The sequence below is a fragment of the Mauremys reevesii genome, linkage group 18 (assembly GCF_016161935.1).
Source record: "Mauremys reevesii isolate NIE-2019 linkage group 18, ASM1616193v1, whole genome shotgun sequence".
In the NCBI taxonomy this organism is placed as follows: Eukaryota; Metazoa; Chordata; order Testudines; family Geoemydidae; genus Mauremys; species Mauremys reevesii.
In genome coordinates, this window is record NC_052640.1 from 13,257,585 (window position 1) to 13,282,013 (window position 24,429).

At 38.3% G+C, this 24,429-nt stretch overlaps 1 protein-coding gene and 1 non-coding gene across 11 annotated transcripts in view; both read left to right on the forward strand.

Annotated features, from left to right (window-relative positions):
- The first annotated feature begins 7,562 nt into the window (after window positions 1-7,562).
- LOC120386327 (E1A-binding protein p400-like) overlaps window positions 7,563-24,429 on the forward strand; it is a 34,680-nt gene continuing 17,813 nt past the window's right edge. For 5 of the 10 annotated variants that reach the window (XM_039505512.1, XM_039505515.1, XM_039505519.1 and 2 more), the window contains exons 1-13: window positions 9,761-9,860; window positions 10,043-10,217; window positions 10,309-10,445; window positions 11,374-11,560; window positions 13,113-13,279; window positions 14,281-14,450; window positions 15,662-15,826; window positions 19,384-19,557; window positions 21,050-21,120; window positions 21,508-21,806; window positions 22,460-22,662; window positions 22,758-22,927; window positions 23,980-24,176. In XM_039505512.1, the coding sequence (XP_039361446.1) occupies window positions 9,772-9,860; window positions 10,043-10,217; window positions 10,309-10,445; window positions 11,374-11,560; window positions 13,113-13,279; window positions 14,281-14,450; window positions 15,662-15,826; window positions 19,384-19,557; window positions 21,050-21,120; window positions 21,508-21,806; window positions 22,460-22,662; window positions 22,758-22,927; window positions 23,980-24,176 (2,204 nt within the window). In that variant the 5' untranslated portion in view covers window positions 9,761-9,771. Of the gene's footprint in view, window positions 7,697-9,760; window positions 9,861-10,042; window positions 10,218-10,308; window positions 10,446-10,523; window positions 10,609-11,373; window positions 11,561-13,112; window positions 13,280-14,280; window positions 14,451-15,661; window positions 15,827-19,383; window positions 19,558-21,049; window positions 21,121-21,507; window positions 21,807-22,459; window positions 22,663-22,757; window positions 22,928-23,979; window positions 24,177-24,429 lie in introns of those variants that run through there. The other 5 variants (XM_039505516.1, XM_039505514.1, XM_039505517.1 and 2 more) reach the window with 5 other exon arrangements.
- Window positions 23,336-23,473, forward strand: LOC120386533. The gene has a single exon (XR_005589769.1). It is a non-coding gene; the product is annotated as a small nucleolar RNA SNORA49 (small nucleolar RNA).

Below are 24,429 nucleotides of genomic sequence, written 5' to 3' on the forward strand. Positions count from 1 at the left end.
TTGGGGTGCAGGAGGGGTTCGGGGTGAGGTCTCCAACCCGGCTCCGCTTACACTGAGTGACTCTGGGGTGGCGGTGGCATGTATTAGGGCTAAGGCAGGCTCCCTGCCTGCCCTGCGCCGCTCCCAGAAGCGGCTGGCACTACGTCCCTGTGGTCCCGGGGAAGGGGGGGGCGCAAGCTGCCCTTACCTGCGGGTACCTCCCTCAAAGCACCCACTGGCCGCAGTTCCCTGCTAATGGAAGCTGCGAGAGGCGATGTCTGCAGGCGACGGCAGTGCGCGGAGCCCTCTGCACGCCCCCCCTTCCCCCCCCGTGGCCGCAGGGACGTGGTGCTGGCTGCTTCTGGGGGAGAGGCGCATGGCCAGGGCAGGCAATTCCTCCCCCCATGCCACGGGCCTGGCAATCCCGTGGGCTGTAGTTTGCACACCCCTGAACTATACACTGAAGAGACTAATAGAGTAGTCCTTTGTTGAAAAGGAAAGCAGTATTATGAATCTACTCAGTTTTGCATAGAGTTTCATGAAGTTTTGCATAAGAGTCTTATGCAGATCCTTTGCACTGGTGTGAATTTCACTCAGCATGTAGATATCATGCACCCACCTGCATACTACAGCAAGATGTGCTTTATAAATTCTGATAGAGTATTATATTTAACTTGAGTGAGCGACATCATTCCTTTTCTAGAAAGGAAATGTTTTAAAAAGATGTTCTTGGAGGAAAAGAACTTGGGCCTCATGATATCAATTATGCAGGAGACATCATTGAGACATTTATCGTTTTTATCTCTAGTAAGAAAAGGCATGAAAAGGTTTGATAGACACTCCTCCAAGGAAATAGAATCTGTTCCATATAATGATATCCGAGAGGTGGTATAACCCGTTTTGTAATCAGAAATGCAATTAAACAAAAGAAATTATTTTGAATTTTCTCTTACCCAGTGTGTGAGCAGTGAGAGGGAAGAAATCCCAAACAGTAGTTGTATAAGTTGTGTATGCACAAGAGCCAACTACCAAAATGCTTAAAAAGAATCCAGCAAATTGTGCAAGTTCAATCTTTGGCACTACCTTTGCAAAGCTTCCATCCATGAAATGATAGGATAAATGGGGGAGCTCCACATGTAGTTTTCTGCTCTCTGTTTAAATGTTGTTCATCAAATTATTCGCTACTTGGTTCTCAGAATAAAGGAGGATGGAATGGAAATCGTATCTGATCCAGCCATCATAGAATGTCAGGGATCTCAGGAGGTCATCTAGTCCAACCCCTTGCTCAAAGCAGGACAAATCCCCAGAGAGATTTTTGCCCCCGTTTCCCTAAATGGCCCCCTCAAGGATTGAGCTGACAACCCTGGGTTTAGCAGGCCAATGCTCAAACCACTGAGCTATCCCTCTCCTCAATAATCATTAGTCAGATGTGTAGGCTTTGAAAATTCTTTTTTAAAATGTGATATAGACTCATAGACTTTATGGTCAGAAGGGACCATTATGATCATCTAGTCTGACCTCCTTCATTGGGGGGAAAAAACTTCTGTACTGATAATTATTTTCACCTTTTCAAAACATCTATTCTGAAGTGTTCGAGAGAGCACCACTCCATCCTGAGTTCCTCTCCATTTGAGGATTTATGCAAACAATGTTACTGAACAGTTATTCATATTCTTTTTTAAACAAAGTGTGATGTAAAATGTATGAAGTGTTTCTGCAGATGGAGTGATACTTTCTTTCCATCATTCATTTCAGTCAAAAAATCATGTCTTCTTTCTGTGACCATCCTTTTTTGTTTATGCAGCAAGAGAACTAAGTATAGTTTTGCATATTTTTAAGGAAAACCAAGTGCATCAACGAATAGCAGACCTCAGGAAAGAAGGTTTATGGTCCCTAAGGCGATTGCCCAAACTTCAAGAGGCTGCAAGATCCAAATCTCACCAGGATTTTCTACTGGAAGAAATGCAATGGATGGCAACCGATTTTGTTCAAGAGAGAAGGTGGAAAACAGCAACTGCTAAGATGGTAATATGGATATGATTCTTTCTAACACACAGCATGGAAGAATGAGCAGCATTCTCATGGTTAGAACCTGGATACTGAGAGTCAGAATGCAAGAGTTTTATTTCTGGCTCTGCCACTGACATTGGGCCATTTTCAATCTCCCCGAGCAAAACAAGCATATTTGTAAACTTGTAATATTTGTGTAAAGCACTTCATAAAACACTTATATTTTCAGAGAATTCTAAAGTTCTAAAAGTAGTGACCTTTTGTCTTCAGTATAGGAACTTAGGTCTCTCATCAGCACTGGTGCTAGGTGATTATATATTGGGGCACTAGGTTATTCTGGCATCCTGTATTGTAGGTGAAGTGAATGTAGATTAGAACATAAGAAATCTCTTCTCTGTGTCTTGAATTATCTTTCATTTAAATGATGAAAGTCTGCAAAGACAGTTCAGTCCATGAGCATTTAAATTATTGAGCATTATTCTCTCCTCACCAAGAGATCAGTTAATGGTTGCCTATAATTATATGTTAGGGTATGTCTACACTGCAAAGAAAAGCCCGCAACACTGAGTGTCAGAGCCCAAGTCAGTTGACTTTGGCTTGCAGAGCTCAGTCTCCTGGACTAAAAATAGCAGCATAGATGTTGCATCTCAGACTGGAGCCAGGCTCTGGATCCGGGCAAGTGGGGAGAATTACACCCTCTCCATCCCCCAGGTTTTCACCAGGCTGCCGGGGCTCCAGCCTGAACCTGAATGTCTATACTGCTGTTTTTAGCCCTACAGCCCAAACTCCATGAACCCAAGTCAATGTCCTGGGCTCTGAGACTTGGCGATGGGGTTTTTCTTTATGGTATAAACAGACCCTTAGAGTGTGTGTATTCCTGGCGTGCTTTGCTTAAAGTAGGCCTAGGGTTTTTTTAGTGGTATATCTTTTCAGGATATATTTTGTTTTCTTCTCCAGTGTGAGGCACAAAGTGAGAAGCATAGAGCTAGTTGGTGTTACACTTTAAAACAAAACTAATGCTTTTGTCCAGCTGATCAGAAATGCGGTGCGCTATCATGAAGATAAGAGACTTCATAAGGAGAGAAGCATGAAAGCAGAACAAAATCGACTGAGGCGCATTGCTGCTTCTACTGCTAGAGAAATTGAACATTTCTGGTCCAGCATTAAACAGGTAAATGTATTGTGAAAGTATAAATGCAAAAATGTTTAAAGAGGTACAGTGGTGCTATTGAAAAGTTATTAGGTCATCTCCTCAAATGTGGCTGGTTTGTTTGCTTTGTCCTGCACTGGCAAAGTAGTATGGTGCAGGGATGATCTTGCAGTGTACTAGAGGCAAGGTCTCATGTAGTGTTGGGGAAAAGGGGCATGGTTGAGACACTGTCTTAGGCCAGGCAGATCCTGGGCTGCATGTTTGGCCCCCTATAAACATTAAAACGTGACATAATTTGGATCATTCCTTAAGCAGCTTTAATGCAGAGCAAGGGGGCTGGCATGCATAAAACAGCATCAGGATCTGGGCAGTGTCGAGGAGAACTTTAAAGCCATTTTGGCACTCCTCCCCATTAATTGAACTCTGCATTATGGCCATAGCTGAGGATCTGGCCCAATATTATTGTTGTTTCTAATGTGCCTATCACTGTAATATCTGGTTATTCTTCAAGATTAAAGATTCATTAGTTTTCTGGAAGGAAGAGCCACCCTTGCCTCAGGATCTCATTTAAAAATCAGTATCTGTAAAATTTTGGCGTTCCACACTGGTTTAAAATCTTCTATATTTGAAGGCTTCTTAAGATGACAAAAAGCAGCAGTTAAGTGACCTGATTGGAAGGAGGAGTGCATGTAAAGGGTGCCTGTCCTGTTGATGAAGGATTATAAGGAAATTCATAGTTCTCTTTAAGATTAAATGCATTTAACTTCATTAATGTTTATTGCTTTCCTTTCACCTCACACTTCCTTTTCTAGGTGGTAGAATTAAAACTGCAAGTAGAAGAAGAAAGAATGAAAAAAACCTCAAATGTACAAGAAATTTCAAAAAGAGGTACATGGCTGTTGTTTTATCAAGATGTTTTTCAGAAGATTCTCACAAGATGGAAATGGTGAAAGGCCATCAAAATACAATTTAAAAACAAATGTCTTGGTCATAGTTTTGTATCCTTATTAACTTTTATCTTTCCCAGTTTAACTAGAACTTTACTTGTGCTGCTTTTAGAATAGATATATTTGAACATAATACCCAGAAGTACTAAAGCTCTCACTGAGAGTTCATTAGCCTGCTAATGTTGCTAAACTCTTGTTCCTATGTGGGTTTAATTTGGCACATCTCATGGTTTTCTGAGAGACGGGATGCACTAATACCGCGCCCCCTCCCGCTTCAGTGGAGTTGTACTTGCTTATGCCAGAGCTGAATTTGGCCCGAGAATTAAATTTGAACATTAATTAAAGCTACAGGGCTCATTGATTTTAGTTCTTCATGCTTTTTTATAACTTTTTCCTTGGCACATAATCATGAATGATCTCATACATTCTTGAAGAAATTGATTTAAAAAATGAAGAAACGTTGAATAATTTTCAATAAGATGTGCTTTATGTTAATCAATATAAAAACGGTGTCTAATGTGGTGTTATCTTTCAGGTCAAGATACGAGAATTCAGGTAACTACTGTTAAATCAGAATGAATTAGTGAGCTTACTTATTTTATTTGTGTTAATTTTACAGTCCTGAAATGAGTGCTAATTACAGTGAGATGATTTTTTGTTTTCATGTGGTCAGCGTAAGACATGCAGATAGTTAATGGTGGTTGTTTTTAGTTCATTGTTAAAAATCTAACTTAGTCTCGGTAAAAACATGCTTAAACCTCAGTCTGAAAACTAGATGCATTAGTATAGTATCCTGTCCCCGGACGGTTTCATTTAAATCTCAGTATGGACTTTAGAGGTGTATAGTTGTCCAGATTAATGCCTGTGTTTGTGGGATTGGGGCCTTGTACTATTGTATAATTATATTTGAGAGGGAGTCTGGGCAGGGAGGGAAAGTAGCATGTGGATTGTCTTTGAAAGCTTTGAAATGGTCATATGGAATTACAACTGCTTACTGATTATTTTGCATCTTGCATGTTGAAGGTTTGGGATTTATAATTTGTGTAAAATAAACTCTATTTTCTATTGTTTAGGATTCAGCAATATCTGGGAGAAAAAGAAAAGCAACCACATTGCTTACTGATCATGAAGGTCGGTCTGTTTTTTCTTTTTTTCAGTTGTAGTTATAGGGTTTGCTGTGAAGCTATCTGTAAGAATTAATTAAATTAGAAATTTAAGAACATAAACTCTATCGCTTAAAGACAAAATTGCCCCAATTGTATGTATTTTTTTGAAATGGGGCTTACAAAGCCTAATGATTGTTTAATCATATGCATGTTCCTTTAGTCTTAAATTTTGAAGAAGCTTTTAAGGAAACACATTGTGGAGCATGGAAATAATTAGTAAGGAATATCTTCTGCTAAAATGCCCTTATGATTAAGGGTGTAAGAAAATCCTGGGCCACTCCCTTGTTTTGCGAACTGCATCTTTTAGCAGACAAAACAAGTTTTTAAAGTTGTCACAAATTTCAGCGCCTCCAGCCCTGCAGCTGGCTCTGTGTGCCTCTACTCCCTGCCAACAAAGAGAACAGTCTGGTTTGAAATGGCATCCCTATGTTTCAACCCTGTGCATCAGGTTGCCACACCACTTGCTTAAATTTGGTCTGGCTGCCTGTTCACCATGTCAAGCCAAGCTGTTCTCCTTGTTGGACAGGCAGGGAACAGAGATGCCTAGAGCCAGCTGCGAAGAGTTTAGCTCCTGTTGCTGGCAGCAGCGTCCAGGGACTGGCAGTGCTGAAATGAACCCCTGGCAGCCTGGCCCGGTAGGGACCTGCACTGTGAGGGGAGGGATTGAAAGGGGGAGTTTGTGCTGCCATTACTGGGGCAGGGTTGCTCGGTCTGTGCGCTCCTGCCTGCTCCATGCTGCAATGGAAATTCCTTTCCAGTCTCCCCATGATGGGGTGGAGCAAGCCTGGATATGGGGCAAAGTTGCGTTTTTAGTGTGACCACACCAAAATTGCAGCTTTAACAAACTGTGGCCACAACTTTTGAACAAAAATATCACAACTTTCTTACAGCCTTACTTATGATGTGAAAAGCAGCTTATCTTTAATTTCATTTAGGGGAAAGTGGGTGAAATTCACCTATTCCTTATTCAGTAATAAATCTGACACACATCATTTTAAAATGACAGTTCTCAGCCTTCTTGGCTATCTTTGGAGCTATTACAACTCCAACACAACTGTAAATGCATATCATGTCCATTAATGACAGTAATGCTGACCTAAGTTGCATTACATGAGGGGCAAATTTGGCTCATTGCTGGTAGAAAATTCTTAGAGATTAAATGACAAGAAGTGACTTTGTAACTGTAAACAGAGAAATTAAATTGCTAGCCTTTTGTACTCACAATATCACTAATGCTTGGTTTTAGACATAGATGAAGAGAATGCTGAAGTGCAAAATTCTGAAAAAGAAAACATGGCTCATCAAATTGAGTTGACTGATTTAGCCAAAGAAGGTAGGAAGATTGTTTGTTTGTTTGTTTATCAAATGTGGGTTCAATGTGTAGGAGGGTTTTTTTCTTTTGTAAAAAGTCTTTCTAGCATTGGTATCTTTCCAGCATGTATATTGTAGGAGGCCTTTTTATAAGATAATACTGATCTCCTGAAATATACTTGATCTGGAGAAATGTCAAATTTATTTTTATATGAAAAAATCTGTGTGTGTGTGTGTATGTATGTATTGTCCCAGTCCAGAATTCTTATATCCCAATGGTTAGCACAGCTGAAATGTACATTTTTGAATGGCATGTCTGTATATTGCATCAGTTGTTACTGAAACACGCATCACAGGTCCAGGAAACTTCATGAATTTTATTACTTTTGTTCAGAAATGGAAGACTCTGTAAGTGAGAGAGCGAGCCCTCTGAAGGAAGTAGTATTCATAGAGTCACTCCTCAGAATTGATCAGCATGAGGGTACAGAGAAAACAAGTGCTGCAATGAAACACATGAGAGACATAGTAGAGGTTGCTGCTGCTGCAGAAGTGCTGTTACCTAAAGATAGTGCTCAAATCACAACGGCAGTAGAAGGCGATACTCCATCCCTGTTGTATGGGACTCTTAGAGCGTATCAGAAGATTGGGCTGGACTGGTTAGTGAAGTTATATAAGAAGAATCTCAATGGTATTCTGGGAGATGAGGCAGGACTTGGCAAAACTACGCAAGTCATTGCCTTTTTCACACACCTGGCTTGTAATGAAGGTATGAAGTGAGTTTTTTAATTTTTACTGTAAACCCATATACATAATGTCTTCATTGTCAAATATATGTCTAAAGGATAAAAAATAGTTTTAATCAGTTCCACTCATGAAAATTAAGGTAGAATAAATAAAGACTTCTGACTAAGCTTTTTCTGTTTGTGCATCAGTTTTTAATGAATTGTGAAGCCATGTGCATTTTTCTCTAATACATGTTGTATTTGTACCTCCTTGTAGGTAATTGGGGTCCTCATCTTGTTGTTGTACAGAGCCGTAACATACTAAAGTGGGAGATTGAACTGAAACACTGGTGTCCTGAGTTGAAACTTCTGTGTATTGGCAGCCAAAGAGAACTTATAGAAAACAAACAGGTACTGTAAGAAATCCATGCCCAAAACGTGTTGTTTACAGTAGCATAAACATGCCAAAAGAGGCAGCAAATTATGACCAAGAAACAAATCTCAGAAGTGTCTGGATAGCTAATTAATGTAGCCTGTTCGACAGGGGGTCTTTCCATTGAGCTCAGTGGCTAGAAACACTACAATAATATGCAGATTTATAGGAAGCAGTTTGGAAAGAGTCGATTGTAAAGAGAGAGAAAAGATTTCTTAATGACTATCTGCTACCTCAAGAGAAAACACTTTGTATCTACAAGTTGTTTCCTGCTCCCTGGTTAATCCAATAATGTATCCAATTATCACTATATATGTTTTACAAAACTTAAAAGAACATGTATCATTGTGAGTTAAATTAATGATCAAGAAATGAAAACACTACAATCCACAATCTTCTAAATATAGCTATGCAGCAACTTATTCTGAGATTTATATTCTAAAATCACAGAATGGCAAATTTATTCTAATACTTTAGTCTTTGAGTAGATGATTTTGGAATTATTGATCCTCATTATAGATGAGTGGTGCCTCTTGATGTAGGTGGGTAGAAGCTTTAATTCAGATACCCTTCTATAAGGTGGTCTTACATCTGCATTCTTGTTCTCTGATTATGCAGCAGTCTCCTTTCAGAGAGAGCGTGTGTGAAAGTGAGTGAGCAAAAGAGCACTAATCATGGTTTGCTTGCGACCTGCACTTCATAGTTACCAACAGGAGCTGCTTTACAGTGGCCAGCTGATGATGGTCTGCTTTCTTTTTAGGTTTCAAAGTTTACCAACTTTATGTGCAAAACAAATAATAGAGATTTCTCTCATTCTTATTATTGGAAACTTTCACAGTAAGGGATGTTGAACATCTATCTGCCAAGAGCATTCTGGTTGTGCCATATGAGGCTTTTTGCAAAAGTCCCTTTGGGCCTTCTGTGGGGCTGTTGTCCATCTTTTTTAGTTGCTGTTGTTTGACTTCACTTCCTTTTCAAGTCGGAGGTCCTTCATAGCAGGAAGTATTTTTGACTTTGTGTAGTTTTCCCATCCTCTCTGATGCTTTTATACTCCACAGAATTCACATACTCATTTTGTCTTAGCTTCATGCAGTGCCAGAGCAGGAGACAGTTAATGAAATCGCAGGTCATGACAGTTGTATGTCTCTTTACCTTTTGCATCTTTGTTGACTTTTTCTTTCAGTCATGTAGTTAAAATTATTTGTGCTTTTGTGTTTCTAAATAGGTTCCTTAGTTTGCATTTCCCAAAAATATCAAGTCTGTGGTTACTCAAGTGGCTAGCAACTTTTGCAGTCAAGTAGATAGTCCTTGTGGCCCTTGTTGGTGGAATTTGCCTAAAGATTTTCACTTGGCTTTACAAAATATCAGTTACTTGGCAGATTTCACTCCTATCAATAGTATTCACTTTAATATCTTTATTTTTAATCTCTTAAAAATATTCCAATACTTTAGTTCTTATTTAAACTAAAGGCTTGCTTTTGTATAATCAGAGCCTTGCAATTTCAGCAAGTGATTTGAAAACATAATTTAAATGGGGGACTTCTTACTATCAGGAGTTTTTGGCTGGCTAGGAAGCTAGTTGTTTTTAACTTGTTTTAGCATTGCGTACAGAAGCAACTTTTGCTGAACAGAGAAAAACAGCCTCCATTAATAATGTCCAAGATTATATATGATTTTCAAGGTTAGGCAGAAAATTATGCCCAGGCACTGACACGTTAAAAATGACTGTTATTTATTAATCAGTATTTATCTAGTCATATTGATTATATTTTATATTATTGTGTTCCCAATAACTTAGCCACAGTCTAAAATTAAATAAGGCTGTGTCAGCTGATTTCAGTACACTCTTTGAATGTAAAACTTTGCACATAATATATTTGAATCCCAAAAGGAGACCCACTCACCAATCTTTATTCTTCATTCCAATAAAAAAGAGAATAAAGATGAAATCTTTAAGATTTGTATGTTGCAGGAGTTGATGAAACCCAATAGCTTTAATGTATGTATCACCTCATACAAGCAACTGTTTAAAGGCCACCAAACCTTGAGGAAAATGCGATGGAGGTACCTAGTTGTAGATGACATGCAGAAAATTAAAAATCTGACTGAGAAGCACTGGGAGGCACTCTTTCATCTCCAGAGGTCTGGAACATTAATAAACTCTTTCCTCTTGCATGTCTCTATCCATTATTTTGTTCACAAAATAACTGTTGTTTAAAACTTTATTTTTTCTTGTAATTTGTTTGCTATGGAAATTACTCTTTTTTTAAATTATTAAATTCATTTTTAATGCTAGAGTTGCATCTTTTTCTTATTGTTCACAGCCAGCATCGTTTGCTCCTGATAGACACTCCTTTGCCCAATGCCTTGAGGGAGTTGTGGACCATGCTGCATTTTCTAATTCCAGGAATTTCCATCCCTTACCTGGATTTCCTGGTGAAAGCAGCCAATGAGGGGACCCAAGATTATTGCCATAAAGTGGCTACAAGATTGCACAAAGTATGTCCACCTTTAAGATACTCTTTTAATCCTATTGTGAGTTGCCACAGGTAGATAATCACTTAATTATTACTTGCCTTTATTCTTTTAGATAATTCAACCATTTATTTTGCGAAGATCCAAAAGACATGTTGAAAAACAATTACCAAAGAAATATGAATATGTGCTGAAATGTCATCTTTCTAATCGGCAGAAGGCTATGTATGAAGATGTGCTATTACAACCAAGGTAAAGCAAACAAACAGTGAATCATAATGTTGCCTTTATTAGAGTGAGAGAATATTCAGGTTTTCTTACTGCAAATAGGAATGGAGATTGGTGGCAAGGAAGATTCTTTTGATGTGAACCATCCAACCTAAACCTTGTGACTAAAGGACATGTCGTAATTACAGTATGTTATCTGCTTACTAAATGCAATAATCATTTAGTTTAACATTAATTTACTTCTGTCTTTTATGTTCAAAATCACAAATGTTAAATATATTTTTAATAAACAGGTTGTTCGTGAGCAGGAAAGCGTAAATTCAATTTAACAAGGAAAACAGATGAGTTACATATTATTACAGACAGTGGGATGATACGTAAAGTTTCCCATAAGCATAATATGTGCATACATACCACACCTCATATCTAGATTAAGTTCTCAAGTGATTTTAATAGCTGAAAGATATACTAATAACTAGCATAAATAATATTTGAATATTTGTCTAAATTGCTGTTCTTTTCTGCAGTGAACTTTTCAAGTTCTGACTCTCAAGAAATTGAGATATTTGGTCAGGTATTAAAATCTAAGGTCTCATCTTGCGAACACTTACATACATTCATAAATTCTGTCATGTTAATAGTTCCATTTAAGGCAATAGGACTATTTGAGAGAGTGAAGTTATGCTAATGCTTAAGTGTTTGCAGGATCAGGACCTAAGCAGTTAAAGTTCTGCTAGCTTTGCATAGACTTGAGAGGAATTGTGAAAAAGATCTTCCATAAAACTTTCCAGAAGTTTATGATCTTACAGTAACTCTAGAATCAGCAATTAATGAACATGCCACCACCTCTATTATCTGTGGAATGGTTCAGAGAGCTAGAAAGGCTAGGCTACTGGAAACTAACTTTTCTAAATCTAATTTTCATTTAAATTTATTTTCATTTAATGAATAGAATCCAAGAAACTCTTAAAAATGGAAACTTTGTCAGTGTCCTTCATGTTCTGATGCAGCTCCAAAGGATCTGTAATCATCCTGATCTGATAAAACCCAGGCTTTCTGGCTCCTCCTATGTATCAGAGACACTGGAATATACAGCTGCTTCTCTAGTACTAAAGGTACTAGAACGGGACCTTTGGAAGGTTAGTGGAAAAGTTAATGTTAAAAATAATCCTTGTGTGCTTGGTTTGACACTTGAGATTGTTTTTCAAATCTAGCTGGAGATATTAAGTGTGTGCGCCCGAGTGCCTGCGCCCTGACTGCCCTAATCACTATACTATGGAATATTTTCATGTGGGCTCCTTCAGTCTCTTATTGAAGTTATTTCACTTTAATTAAATAGATGAATAATTAAATATTCATTGGGCCCAAGATAGTTAGAATGATTCTGTAGCCTAGTGGTTAGGCCACTCACCTGAGAGGTGGCAGATCCCTGTTCAAATCCCTTCTTCTGCTCAACAAAAGGGGAGACTTGAACTGGGGATTTCCCATATCCTGGGTGAGCACCCTATCCACGTGCCTAAAGGTTATAAGGAAGGTGTGTCATTCCCCTTCTCTCCCCGGCTGTTTTGTTTTGGGCCCAGTCAGACAAATGCGTATCTTGCTCCTGGTTCGTGGATTGCTCACAGAGATAGGCACCTCCCTGCAGCCTCAATTTAGGAGCCTGAGTCCAAGAGAATGATGGGGCTTACCATACACCCCTTTGGTTGGCATTTCCAATTGGCTAGTTTAAGTGGCCCAGCTGCCTAGCCTGCTGGCTTTGTGGATCACAGTCAAAGGCGCCTATTTCTCCTTGTTAATTGTTTGGGTGCCTTAGGCGCCTAACTCAGGCTTTGTGGATAGTAGTGTTGTTCCTGTGACCTTCTAGGTGCCTAGAAGTTAGCTGCCGTGCTGCGACGTTGGGTGGTGGAACACCTTAGTCCCTTTGTGGGTCCCCTCTTAAGTTTTTATTGAGTAGTGAGTATAGATTCTCACATTCCAGTGAACCTAAAGAGAAAATGGGCATTGTCTGCTTGTTTGTTCACTTCCAAAATGGCCAATTGACCTGAGACTGATGTACTCAAAAGAAATTAACTCTGTGGTAGGCCAGACCATTTCTACATACCTACTAGCATTATTTTCTGTTTTTTAAAGCTATATTAAAAGTGTCAATATATATCATTATAATAAGAAAGTGGCACGGGAAAAGCACAGAATAAAAACCATATGTATCTTTGGGTTGTAAGCAGTTACAAAATTTAAAATATCAAGCCTGATGGAGAATTGGGAAGGGCCAAAAGCCTATGGAGGAACTGGAGTAGATGATAAAAGACAAAAAAGGAGAGGGATTGAGACCTGAGTTACCATGTTAGGAAGAGGGGAAGACAAGAAACCAATTAGGGAAGACAGATGCTTTGAACACACATTACATTTAATTGAATGTTTTAAATGAAGACTGCTATCCTATCCCTGACTTTTTTTTGGTGACCTGAGCCGATCACTCTTTTTTGTCTTATTCTGCCAGAATCTTTTAAAGTAACTGCTTTACGTAAAACCATGTGATGCTTGATCTTTCTTCTTTTCCTTGCTTTGTCTTCCTACTGTTTCTTATCACACTTGATCTCTAAAAAATACAAAGAACCTGGTATTTCTTAATTTTCTGGTTAGGAATTGTTAGAATTTTTCTCAATACTTTTTATTTTAAATTAAAACTAGGATTCAGACACTTGTCTCTTTGATCTGATTGGGGTGGAAAACAAAATGACTGACTATGAGGCACAAGTGCTACCAAAACAAAAGGTGACTAGAAAGCTTATTGAAGAGATCTACAGCTCCCCTCATCCTTCACCCAGACCCAACCCAGTGAAGCTCAAACCAAGCAGGTACACGCGGTTTTGGAAATGCCAGTCAAAAAGGGAACAGTATTGGGGGAGAGGTTCAGAACTGTCACAGTTTGACTCTCTGTCTCTTTCTCCCAAACTGACAGCTACTTGAGATGATATGTTTGTCCCCTGAAGGAAAGGGGGCTGTCTTTTGCTACTTATCAACTTTGTTTGTAACCTACAAGGGTACATCTACACAGGGATAAAAGACGTGCAGCATGGCTGCACCTGGCCCAGGTCAGCTGACTTGAACTCACGGGGCTTGGACTGTGGGGCTAAAAAATCGCCATGTAGACATTTAGGCTCAGATGAGCTCTGGCTTGTGGATGACTGTAAGAGTATCCTATGCTGATTGTATTAGACATCTGTGTCATTGGAGGAACCTTAACAATTGAAAGGGCGGCTAAATTAATATACAGAAAGTTTCACATCATTCTGGTGACAGGCAGTCCTATTCTCAGTGGAGAAATACACACTAAGCTTAATTACAGATTATTCTGGAGACTGCTCTGTAGGTGCTCAAAGCATGTGAGATTACAGGGCTCCCTGTCCCACGTGCCCCTGAGCTGCAGCCAGCCATGACTGAGACCATGTGCTCTGTAAAGCACAGATATTGGTCCTTGCTAACACCTCTGTGGCAGTTGGGAGCAGGAGAAGTGAAACACTCCAAAAGAGGTGGGAAGGATGCAGGCCCATGACCCTGATATCCCTCCATACCAGCCTATGGAGCTGAGTGGGTACCTGGGGTATACTGCACCTTCTGAAGTGGTGTAGCAGAGAATGTGCTTCCTCTGCATGCTGGTAAACTCTGGGAGAAAGAGTCAGATTCCTTCCTAGTGTGCTCTGTGGGGCTCCTTTAACCTCTAAGCCACTATAAAGAATAATTGGGCCTTTAACTTGAGTTTTGTATTTGGATGAAAGGGTTAATAGCATTTCTTATTAATTCCTGATATACCTTTTCTGTGTGTGTGTGGTTTTGTTTTGTTTTTTAATATATCTAGGTTATTTCAACCAGTGGAATATGGACAGAAACCTGAAGGTAGGATTGTAGATTTCCCAACTCCTCCATCATGGCATACAGGGAATACAGTAACGGTTATGGAAACACATCATGGGAAAAGACAAAGAAGATTGCCTCTTGCCACATTTTCAGCAAATTGTAATAAGAAAGGTTTGATCTGTATACCAACGCACTGTTGTTACTTTCTTTTCTCTCCAGAGCTTTTTCAGCACAAAGTAAATATTCCTTGTAGCTTGAGAACTATCCGTATCCCTTTCTTAAATGTAGCTTGCTCAGGTTCTCTAGCCTGAATTCTCTCTCAAAGTCAAAACAGATAATTCATTTTTTTCTTCTATGAGGAGATTAATGTTGCTTTGCAAACTTGGAAATTTTAATGTTTGGGGATCTCTGGGGATTCCATGGATTTTCATCTTGATTAAATCAATTCCACATATTTCCCCTGCCATCCTTAGTGTCAGACATGTATCAACCTTTTACTGTCTCTCTACATAGGCTAACTAGACTTGCCGTTCTTGGTCTTACTCTCTGTCGTAGTAACCAGTAGAGTTGCTGAACACTGACTTGTATCATGTGACACAGCCTTCTGAAACCTTGACCCGTTTTAGGTGACTGAGAGCTGGAACTAAAGTCCTGCTTGTTACACCTTTATTAAATTCTCTACATGTTGATGGTTAACCTATTTCTGATGTAGGTCTGTGTAGTTACATAAATAGAAATCTGTTTGGAAAGTATCCATAGTCCAGTATTGAGTAGGACTGGAGATAGAGTAGAAGACCCTGTAAAATAATAATAATCAGATTCCATCTAAAAGCTTACTTAGTCAGCAAGAAAACAAATCTTGAATCGAAACAGAAGTTGGAGATGGAGAAGACCTATTAGATAATTTAGTCAATTTCCTAAGTACACTTACTGCCTAAAATATATCAAGCCATATTTTTTAAAGCCCTGCACAATATGGGAGAAATTTAAAATGCATGTGCACATTATTGCAAATACTACTTACAGTGCAAATGTGGAGTGTGTCCACACAGCTGTTGCCCTGTTGTTCCTGACTGTCTCTGTCAATCATTTAGATGTGGCTTCATGCCTAGCAAACTATTAGAGTTTATTTGCAACTTCTGAGGAGGGAAAGAAAACACTGAATTGTACTGAAGAAGCTATGATTGCAATAGGGAACCTCTACAGTAGCTCATGGCAAAGTGCAGCTCATGACCCAAATGTGGAGTTTGGCTGATCTGCTTTCCTATCTGGAAATGTGACACACAATGCATGTGTAGGGTCAGTCCCCAAGTTTTGGGGTGTTGAAAGAGAAACATCTCAATTTAAATGCTGTGCACCTTTTTCCCTTCTGTTTTTACCAGGTGACAAGATAGTAAAACTAAGCCAGCTGGCCTCCACAGCGGGAGCACAAGGCAAAACTATTCAGCCAAACATGCCTGTAACACTGCAGTTTAAAGGGAAAACATTTACTTTATCTTATGGCCAACTCTGCCAGCTTACTGGAGGGCGTCTTCGGCAACTTCAAGGTACTGTACTGTTCAGCTTCAAGCAATTGCTTTTGCTAAGCCTATTGGAGCAAAACATCTGGCTGTTTATTGAAAATCTTGGTTTATAATCTTTTTTGGAGAAGAGAACATCTCTGCATATATGTTTGCACAGTGCCTACCTGGCACAACAGGATCCCAATCCTTTATTACATAAAAAGTATTATATTAAAATGTATTTATAGCTTTTATAAATGGTTATTTTAATTGCAATAATGGACAGATTTGTATTCTCTTTAACTTGCAAAATTCTACTGGCCCGCTTACTTCAATGATGGATGGGTAAAATTAATACCCTATTACTATTATAAATCATCATGGCAGAAAGGAAAGGAGGCCTGTAACACTTGTGCTGGGATTGTGTCAAAATTGTCAGGTCTTTTTTTGCAAAGCTGTTTGAGCTCTTGTTGCAAAATTATAATTGGGAGGCATTGAGAGCTGTGGACTGAAAGGTAGAATTCCTAGGTTCTACTCCCACCTCTGGTACTCACCTTGTTTTATCATGGATAACGTAAACAGTTTGTAAATGGGCAGAGACAAGTGATCTTAACTGAGTACTTTCTTCAGTTTCAAAGACCATATTTCAGTTCAATTGAAATAGCAAAGTTCCTTAAGCCCCAACAATTCACTTTAAGAGGTGGTCTTGGGGTAGGTGAATAATGAATACTGAGAATCTTAAATTCAAATTAAATCACACTATTTCTCTCTGTCTACCATTGTTATGGTAAGCCGCCTCCTCCAAAAGTACAGTCTAAATAATCTGGTGTTTAACAAGAGAAGTTGTTAGTACCTTACATTACAATAGCATTTCAACACACATTAAAATTATTACAAGAACAATTTAAGTCCAATCCCTTGGCAATGCTTTTGCAAACATCATTTTACCAGCGGTGCTGATGGCTTGGTAATTTTATTGTGTTGCAGAAGCAGTGCTGAACTGGAAGGTTACTGCTTGATACTGTGTGCTGCTTTGTCCACTTGCTTGAATGACATGAACAGACAGTGCTGAGATGAGAGTGCTGAGATCTGGTATCTCATTTCAGGGAGATTTATTTCTTTCTCTTTCTGTAGTTTCACTAAATACAAACCTCTTTCAGAGTGTTGGCAGGATCCAAATATCAGCTGTTATCACTTTTTTTTTTTTAAATTGGTTCAGTACCTTCACGGGATGCTCTTGGGAGCATCTTCAGCTTGTGAACACCCAATCTACTAATGCACATGCTGCAGGATTGTAAGGTTTCAACTTTACGGTCATTGCTTTTGTCTTTGTGCTTTCCTTAAAGTTAAATGAATGTATATAAAAGAAATCAGTTTAAATCAAAATATTTCAAGAATTCTTTGTGTGGGTTTAAAACTGAAGTTTTTTCCTCTTTGAAAAGAAGAGAGGGGTTATAAGAGGCTCTTGCCTTAGGCTTTGTGGCCTTGATAAACTAGGAGCTACACATCACAACTCTTGGTTGTTAATAGCTTCACCCACAATTTACAATTATAGACTCCTACCAATCACACTATTCAAGGTAAAAATCACAATAAGTAACATTTAGATGTATCTGTCTAACATAAATACAATAAAACAATATAGAATAACTAGGCAAAATAAAATTGTAAAGCTGCATTCCAGAACTTGTGCCATCAGCCCTTGAGGTGATTAGTACAGATGTATGGCCAAAGAGGTGGTACACCTGTACCCCGATATAACGCCACCCAATATAACATGAATTTGGATATAATGCGGTAAAGCCGCGCTCCGGGGCGGCGGGGCTTCCGGCTGCGGCAGATCAAAACAGGTTCGATATAGTGCAGTTTCACCTATAATGTGGTAAGATTTTTTTGGCTATCGAGGTAGAGGTGTATTTTCCTTGAAGCTTTTCATATTTGTCACTTACTGGGAGAAAGCAAAGATTTCTTAAGAGTTTTTCAGATAGTCTGGACATTTCATTTAATAAAATAAGCAGCCAAAAACACAAACACGTGAGTTACGCTTCACGTTCCATGGGCGACCTCTACTGGAATACTGTAAAGAATGGGAAAACATGCCTTACGGTGATGGACTCAAAGAGCTCAATCTGTTTTGTTTAACAAAAAGAGGATTACTGGTGACTTGATTTCAGTCTATAGGTACCTAAATTGGGAACAAAACTTCTATGAACTCTTCAGTCTAGCAGACAGGTATAACAAGATCCAGTGTCTTAGAAGCTGAAGCTTAACAAATTGAGCCTGGAAATAAGGTGCAATTTTTTAACAGTGAGGGTAATTAACTATTAGAATAATTTATCAAAGGTTATGGTGGATTCTCTATCACTGGCTATTTTTAGATCAAGATTAGAAATTTTTTAAAAAGATGTACTCTAGTTCAAACAAGAATTAATTCAGGAAAGTCCTTTGGAGATCAGACTAGATGATCACAAATGTCCTTTCTGGCTTTGTAATCTCTGAATCTATATGTATGAAAGAAATTGTCTCTCCTAAAATTCAGTAAAGACATGTTTCTAAAATTATTGTAAATTTTATAGTTGTACTAATAACCATTTTTGCATTGGTACTGAGGTTTATGCACCACAGGGACACTAAGGGGAGTTGTAAGGCACAAATAACATTTGTAATGTGATTAGAAATCCTTAGATGAAACACACTATGGAAGTCCAAGTGTTAATAAGAGTAATGTGGAAAGGAGAAAGCGTTTGATACTTAAATCAGTGACAGACTTGTTAGAACTAATTTACTGTATATAGTTCAAGTTTTAGAGAGCTGATGAGTCCTGGAAATCAACATATACAATATAGGAATGAGGGCTTTTTTTTTTTTTTTTTGGAATTTGAGTTCAGGTACTCCACACTCCTAAAAAGACTTCAGAAAAAGATTTAAATCTATACCCCAGAGTGGGAAGTTAATTGGAAAACCTAACCTCAATGATATATCTTTGACAGAGTTAAAGAAAGGGAAAGCTTTCAGGGAGGGGAAGAGTGATAACAATGCATATGCTGTCTTCTAGGGGTCTTTTTGGTGGGAATGGGGAACTGAAATTTATAACTTGTCTTTAAAAAAACAACAGCTTAAACCTAAAATTATTCTGGCCCAGAAGCAGATATGCATATTACTCTGCAGAAGGAGTTTCTGGAGGACCATTACTTCCAAGATGTATATTGAGGCAGTAAAATGTGTGAGCAGTGGGGAAAGTTGGCTTTGTGGGGGTTATACTATTGGAAGAAATAGCTCACCTTTTTTAGGCCAGATGAAGAAATTGCAGGAATCCATTAAGGTGTCTGATACCTGTCTGGTATTTAGAGTGATTGCTCTCTTGCGGACAGATTTTCATTGCATTCACTCTTACATAATTATTCATCAGGACCAGGGAGGGGAAACTTACGCACAGGACGTTTGTGAGGCATAAAAAACATTTATAGGAAAAATGACGAGGTGTCATTATACTGCTCTAATTGTATGGTTTAATTTTTTTATTGCATGAAGTGGCAAATAGGTGTAGAATAGATTTGCCATTTCCAGAATTTACTCATTAAATTGTGCATTTACCGTTGCAGGAAGTGTTCTTCACATTGTTTCAGTGCCAGACTTGCGGGATTTGCAATCTCAGTGGCCAGTTGCCTTGTTACCCCTCTATCGTGCTGGGGCTGGGACTGTTCAAGATACTGGCTTCCCAAAGCATTTAAAGCATCAAGCAGATGTGCCAACGTCTACAATAGTAACGCAGCAAAGTAAGTAACTCTTTCGCCAGATAGCATACGGGAATCACTTGTTTCAGCAGAATACTATTTATTCAGTTTGGAATACGGCTAAAGTATTAATATTGAGTCCTGACACTTCTAGTCAGAAACAAAGAAAGAAATTTAGTTTATGACTGATAACATCTGACATCTTTGGGGAGTGTTGCATGGGTCTACAGACTTTTTGTCATCTGTTTGAGTACCTATAAGTACCTACCATACACCTTAGATCTCATTTTCTGGTTCTGGAGACAAAGGAAAGGAAAATCCATCTATATAAAACTGCCAGTAGCTACATAATCTGGATGTTGTTGAAGTGTAACAGTTGATGTAAATTCAGATAAGGAGCTCGGTCAGAAGATGGCACCATGCCTTTCTGTTAGGTATATAATACATCTGTTCATACTAGACTATATTTTTGTACAGTATAATTGATCATCAGTTGTCTGAGTCTGCAGTGCAATGTAATGGAATACTATGGAACTGTCTAGTTGATCAATCTAAATGGACACTGTTGACAAGCAAAATGTTCCATTAATCTGAAAAATATATTTATTTAAAAATAAACACAGCCCTTGTAAATAAAGTTGGGATGCATGTACATCATACTGTTCTTGAACTCCGCCTCACAGCTCCATTCATAAGAGCTGGAAAATATTAAGAGTTGACAGATGTGCTTTCTGAAACAGGCAGAGAATGGGATCCTTGTTACTTTTTAAATAGCAAACTCTTCAGCAGAGCAGAACAGGTTCATGGTATATGAAACATATATGTTTTTGTAATGGTGTGACTTATGCATTCTGAGCCTTGCTGTAATTTTGGTGAGATGCCCAGCTGAGCAGCTGGAATTTTAACTATTAGTACGCATTTTGGAAAAATATATATTTTTAAATCTTTAATGCTTGCTCCTAAAAGTTTTTGAACTATTCAAAATGTCAGTTTGTTTCAAAAAGACTTAAGTTTTGTCTTCAAAAATTGACCAAAGGGGATTACAGTGAATGATGCATGCAAGTATTTAGTATAGTTGGATATATTTTGACCACACCTAATTAATATATTATCTATGAGAGACTGGTCTTCTGTTGCTAATCAGACTTCTAATAGGCAAGAAAATATAACTCTGCCTTGTAATACAAGATAAGTAATATTTCTTTTTTCAGTCCATTTAAAATTGAAATATAGTTTTTCCTTCAGATTATGCCCAAGAGTATTATTTCTTTTGTTTTATTAAAGCCACCAGTTACTCCCTCTGTATTATTAGAGATCTGTTATGTTCTTTGTGAAATCTGTCAAGCCTTCTGGGATCTTTGAATGAAAGATGGTATATACATATCAGTCTTTTTCTCTTTGCTGATGTGTGGCGTTTTTAGAGAGCAGTAGATCCCTATATCAGAATATCATTTGTATCCATCAAATGAAATTTTATATCGGCTATGAAATAAATACCTTCTTTTTGTCTGTTTGTTTTCTGGAAAAAATGCAGTTACCAATTTGGCAGTGGATGATCCAGAAACTGAATCAAAATCTGTATCTACCCTAGAATGTCCAACCCAGGTATAATACTAGATATGGTGGAAGGGAGGGAGGGAAGGGGTGTGTGTGTGTGTGTCTACCAAGTAGAACAGTGTGTTAACAAAGCATGCAGAATATACCTCCTGCTGTAATTCACATATTGTGTAAGGTAGCAGAAAAGTTGGCATGACATGGGAAAACTAATTTTGTTGATTGCTTTAAAATGTCCTATCCCAACACCTATATTTTCATTATCCTTGTACAATTCTTTACTGCATTTTGTTTGTTACCTAATCTTACCACACTTTCATTATTGGAATTCACACTTAAGGTAAAGTTTTTCTTGCATGACTTATGTTTGTGTGTTCTTTTGTTTACATAAGCTATATCTAGTCAAAGTGTATTAATAACAGAATTTCATTATAAAAGACAGCGTTTGAGGACAGGAACAGGCACCTAAAAGAGCGCCTGGACAGAATATTTTCTGGAAATGAGCGACGTTGTTCCAGAGTCCCATTGTATGGCAGAGACTTGTTGGGAATTTGTTCTTTGATTGGTGAAAAAAAGATTCCTCGGCAGAGTTCTACCAGGGACAACAAATGGATGTGGGCTGGTTTTGTGAACTGTTGCCTTTCGTCAAGTGCCTCACAAGGCCAAAATGATCCATTGCAAGCCCTGATCCTGACATCCGATCAGCGACAGGAATCCCTAAAGGATTATATTAATAGGTAATTGTAGTTTAATATAAAACTGACACATCTATATTTTATCTGGTAGTAAAATCTGGGATTTTCTGAAGGCATTCCTCTCAGCTGTCCTATTAATAGACTTATTTACATTTGTCTTACACAAACTTTACCACAAAGCTTTCCCTTCTGTAAAATATATATATATTACAACTGTAGAATCATGAAAACAATTTTTTTTGCTAAAGAAAGTAAATCTGTTACATCAAGTTTCCTGCACTATTTCTTCTTTCCCTCATGTTTAATTACACATGCATCCGACGAAGTGGGTATTCACCCACGGAAGCTCATGCTCCAAAACGTCTGTTAGTCTATAAGGTGCCACAGGACTCTTTGCTGCTTTCGTGTTTAGTTGTTCTCCTGTGCTGTCTACATTTTGTATCCTGGCAGGTAAGAAGATACTATAGTTGTAAATTGCATGGTAATCCCAGGTTATCTACAAATATTAAACATTTTACATCCACAAAAAAACAACAACCCCATACAGACATATGAGGCTGATGATTGGATGAGGTATTATGTTGGCAGACACTTAATATTTTAATACTGGTTTTGAATATTTAGCTCAGTGTTCCATATAGACTGTGGATTTTTTAGCAGCTCAGGCTATATTAAAGTTTTGCTTCATTTTACAGCACTCTCTGTGTGCTGCCGGCAGCAGTTGCTGCTCCCGCATATTTGCGTGTCGGAAATCCTCCCCCTTCATATAGGCATGGAATGAAAATTTTCAAGCAGAATCTTAAAGAGCAGGCAGCTCCCTATTTACATCACCTACAACAGATTACAACTCCACGCTTACTACAGTTCCCTGACCGCCGACTGGTGCAGTTTGATTCAGGTAAAGGAGAATGGGTGGCAATATTATACAGACCTCTTTTCTCTGACACTTGAATGCTGCATGAAAACCTTTATATTATTCTCTTTCAAAAACAGGCAAATTGGAAGCTCTTGCTGTCTTGCTTCAGAAGTTGAAATCTAAAGGACACCGTGCGCTGATTCTAACGCAGATGATTCTAATGTTAGATATATTGGAGCTGTTCTTAAATGTCCGTTTTCTCACCTACATAAGAATTGATGAAAATGTCAACTGTGAGCAATATCTGGTGAGAGAGGCCTCTTAACATCTGTTTATTACTAATTCATATAACTGGAGGAAGAAAGCCCAAGTGGAGATTTATACGACAGCACTCTGTTTTTAAAAACAAAGTCTTCCTATTTGGCAGTGCCATAGGCCTATTATGTATTTGGCTAGAACAACTAAGTGGTAGTAGCACAGAAAACACATTTTGTAAAAACAGATCAATTAAATTGCTAGGTCTCAAGGAAGAGAGGAAGTTGCCAAGACCGCATATCCTGAGTTGTCCTGCTTCATGATTATTTCTTGTAGAGAGCCTTAAATCATTTTATCCAGAGATGAACAGTAGCTCTTATGTTTTAATAATATTCGTGACTTAATGCTTGTGATTATACTGTCTGTAAATGCACGGTGAGTGTTTTTAAGTTTGTTGTCTTTTCCTCAGCCTTACTCCAGGGGCTTTTTTGCCTGTATAGTGCCCTGGCATTGCCTGAGGATAAATTAAAAATATGCTCATATCCCTCCCCAGTAGGACTCTGCATTTCCTTTGGGGTCTACAATTTGAGCAAACATTAACCTCCATAACATAGTTAGTTCTTCTTTCTCATTTTTCATCTCGTGTATATATATCACTGTGCTTTAAGCCAGATACAGAGTAAAACATCAAGAAAAATATTTTGCCTTAAAGCAGCATAGCAATCAGTACTGGGGGGATTCAATTTAGCAAATAAAAAGAGAAATCAAGAAGAAAGTATGCATAATGTAACAACAAAAGAAGATATTTGTGATGTGTTCTATAGAGGATAAATGGAATGACTGCATAGACCTGTAGTATTTAAATTGGTCAACTAAAGCCTGATTCTAAAACATTTCAGAATAGTATGTAAATTAAATTTAGGATTATTTATTTGTGTCAGTTTATAAGACATTCACAGTCTTTTTGTTAACACTTTTGACCTAGATCACAGAAATAAAAAAGTTAGAAGTTTAAGATCTTGTTCTTAAGATGCAGTAAAAACCTAGTTCAAAGATTTCATGTACAACAATTTGGAGTTGTAACACTCACTTTTTCCCATTTAGGAGCTGATAAAAAGATTCAACAGAGATAAGCGAATCTTCTGTGCCATTCTTTCCTCCCACAGTCCTTCCATGAGTGGCAGTCACATAGAGGCAAACACTGTTGTGTTCTGTGACACTGATTTAGATCCACTGATGCATGCAAAAGCTCAGGAATGGTGTGATACAATTGGGAGAAACAAAGACATCCACATATACAGGTGACACTAGTATTTAGAAACCAGTGTATCTGCTGTAAAACTGAAAAGGGGGAAAATACTTAGACTGGCCAAAGTGCTCCTAGCAATGGCTTTGGGGTGGGGTTTTCAAAAGTGCTCAATGTTGGCTGAACTCTGCTTCTACTAAAATCAGTTCCACTATAAAACATTTGCATTCTGATGTTGGGATATTCTCCATCTGAAGACTTTTTTCCCCCCTTAAGACTAACGGGAAACTTAAAACCTTGTTCTTTTC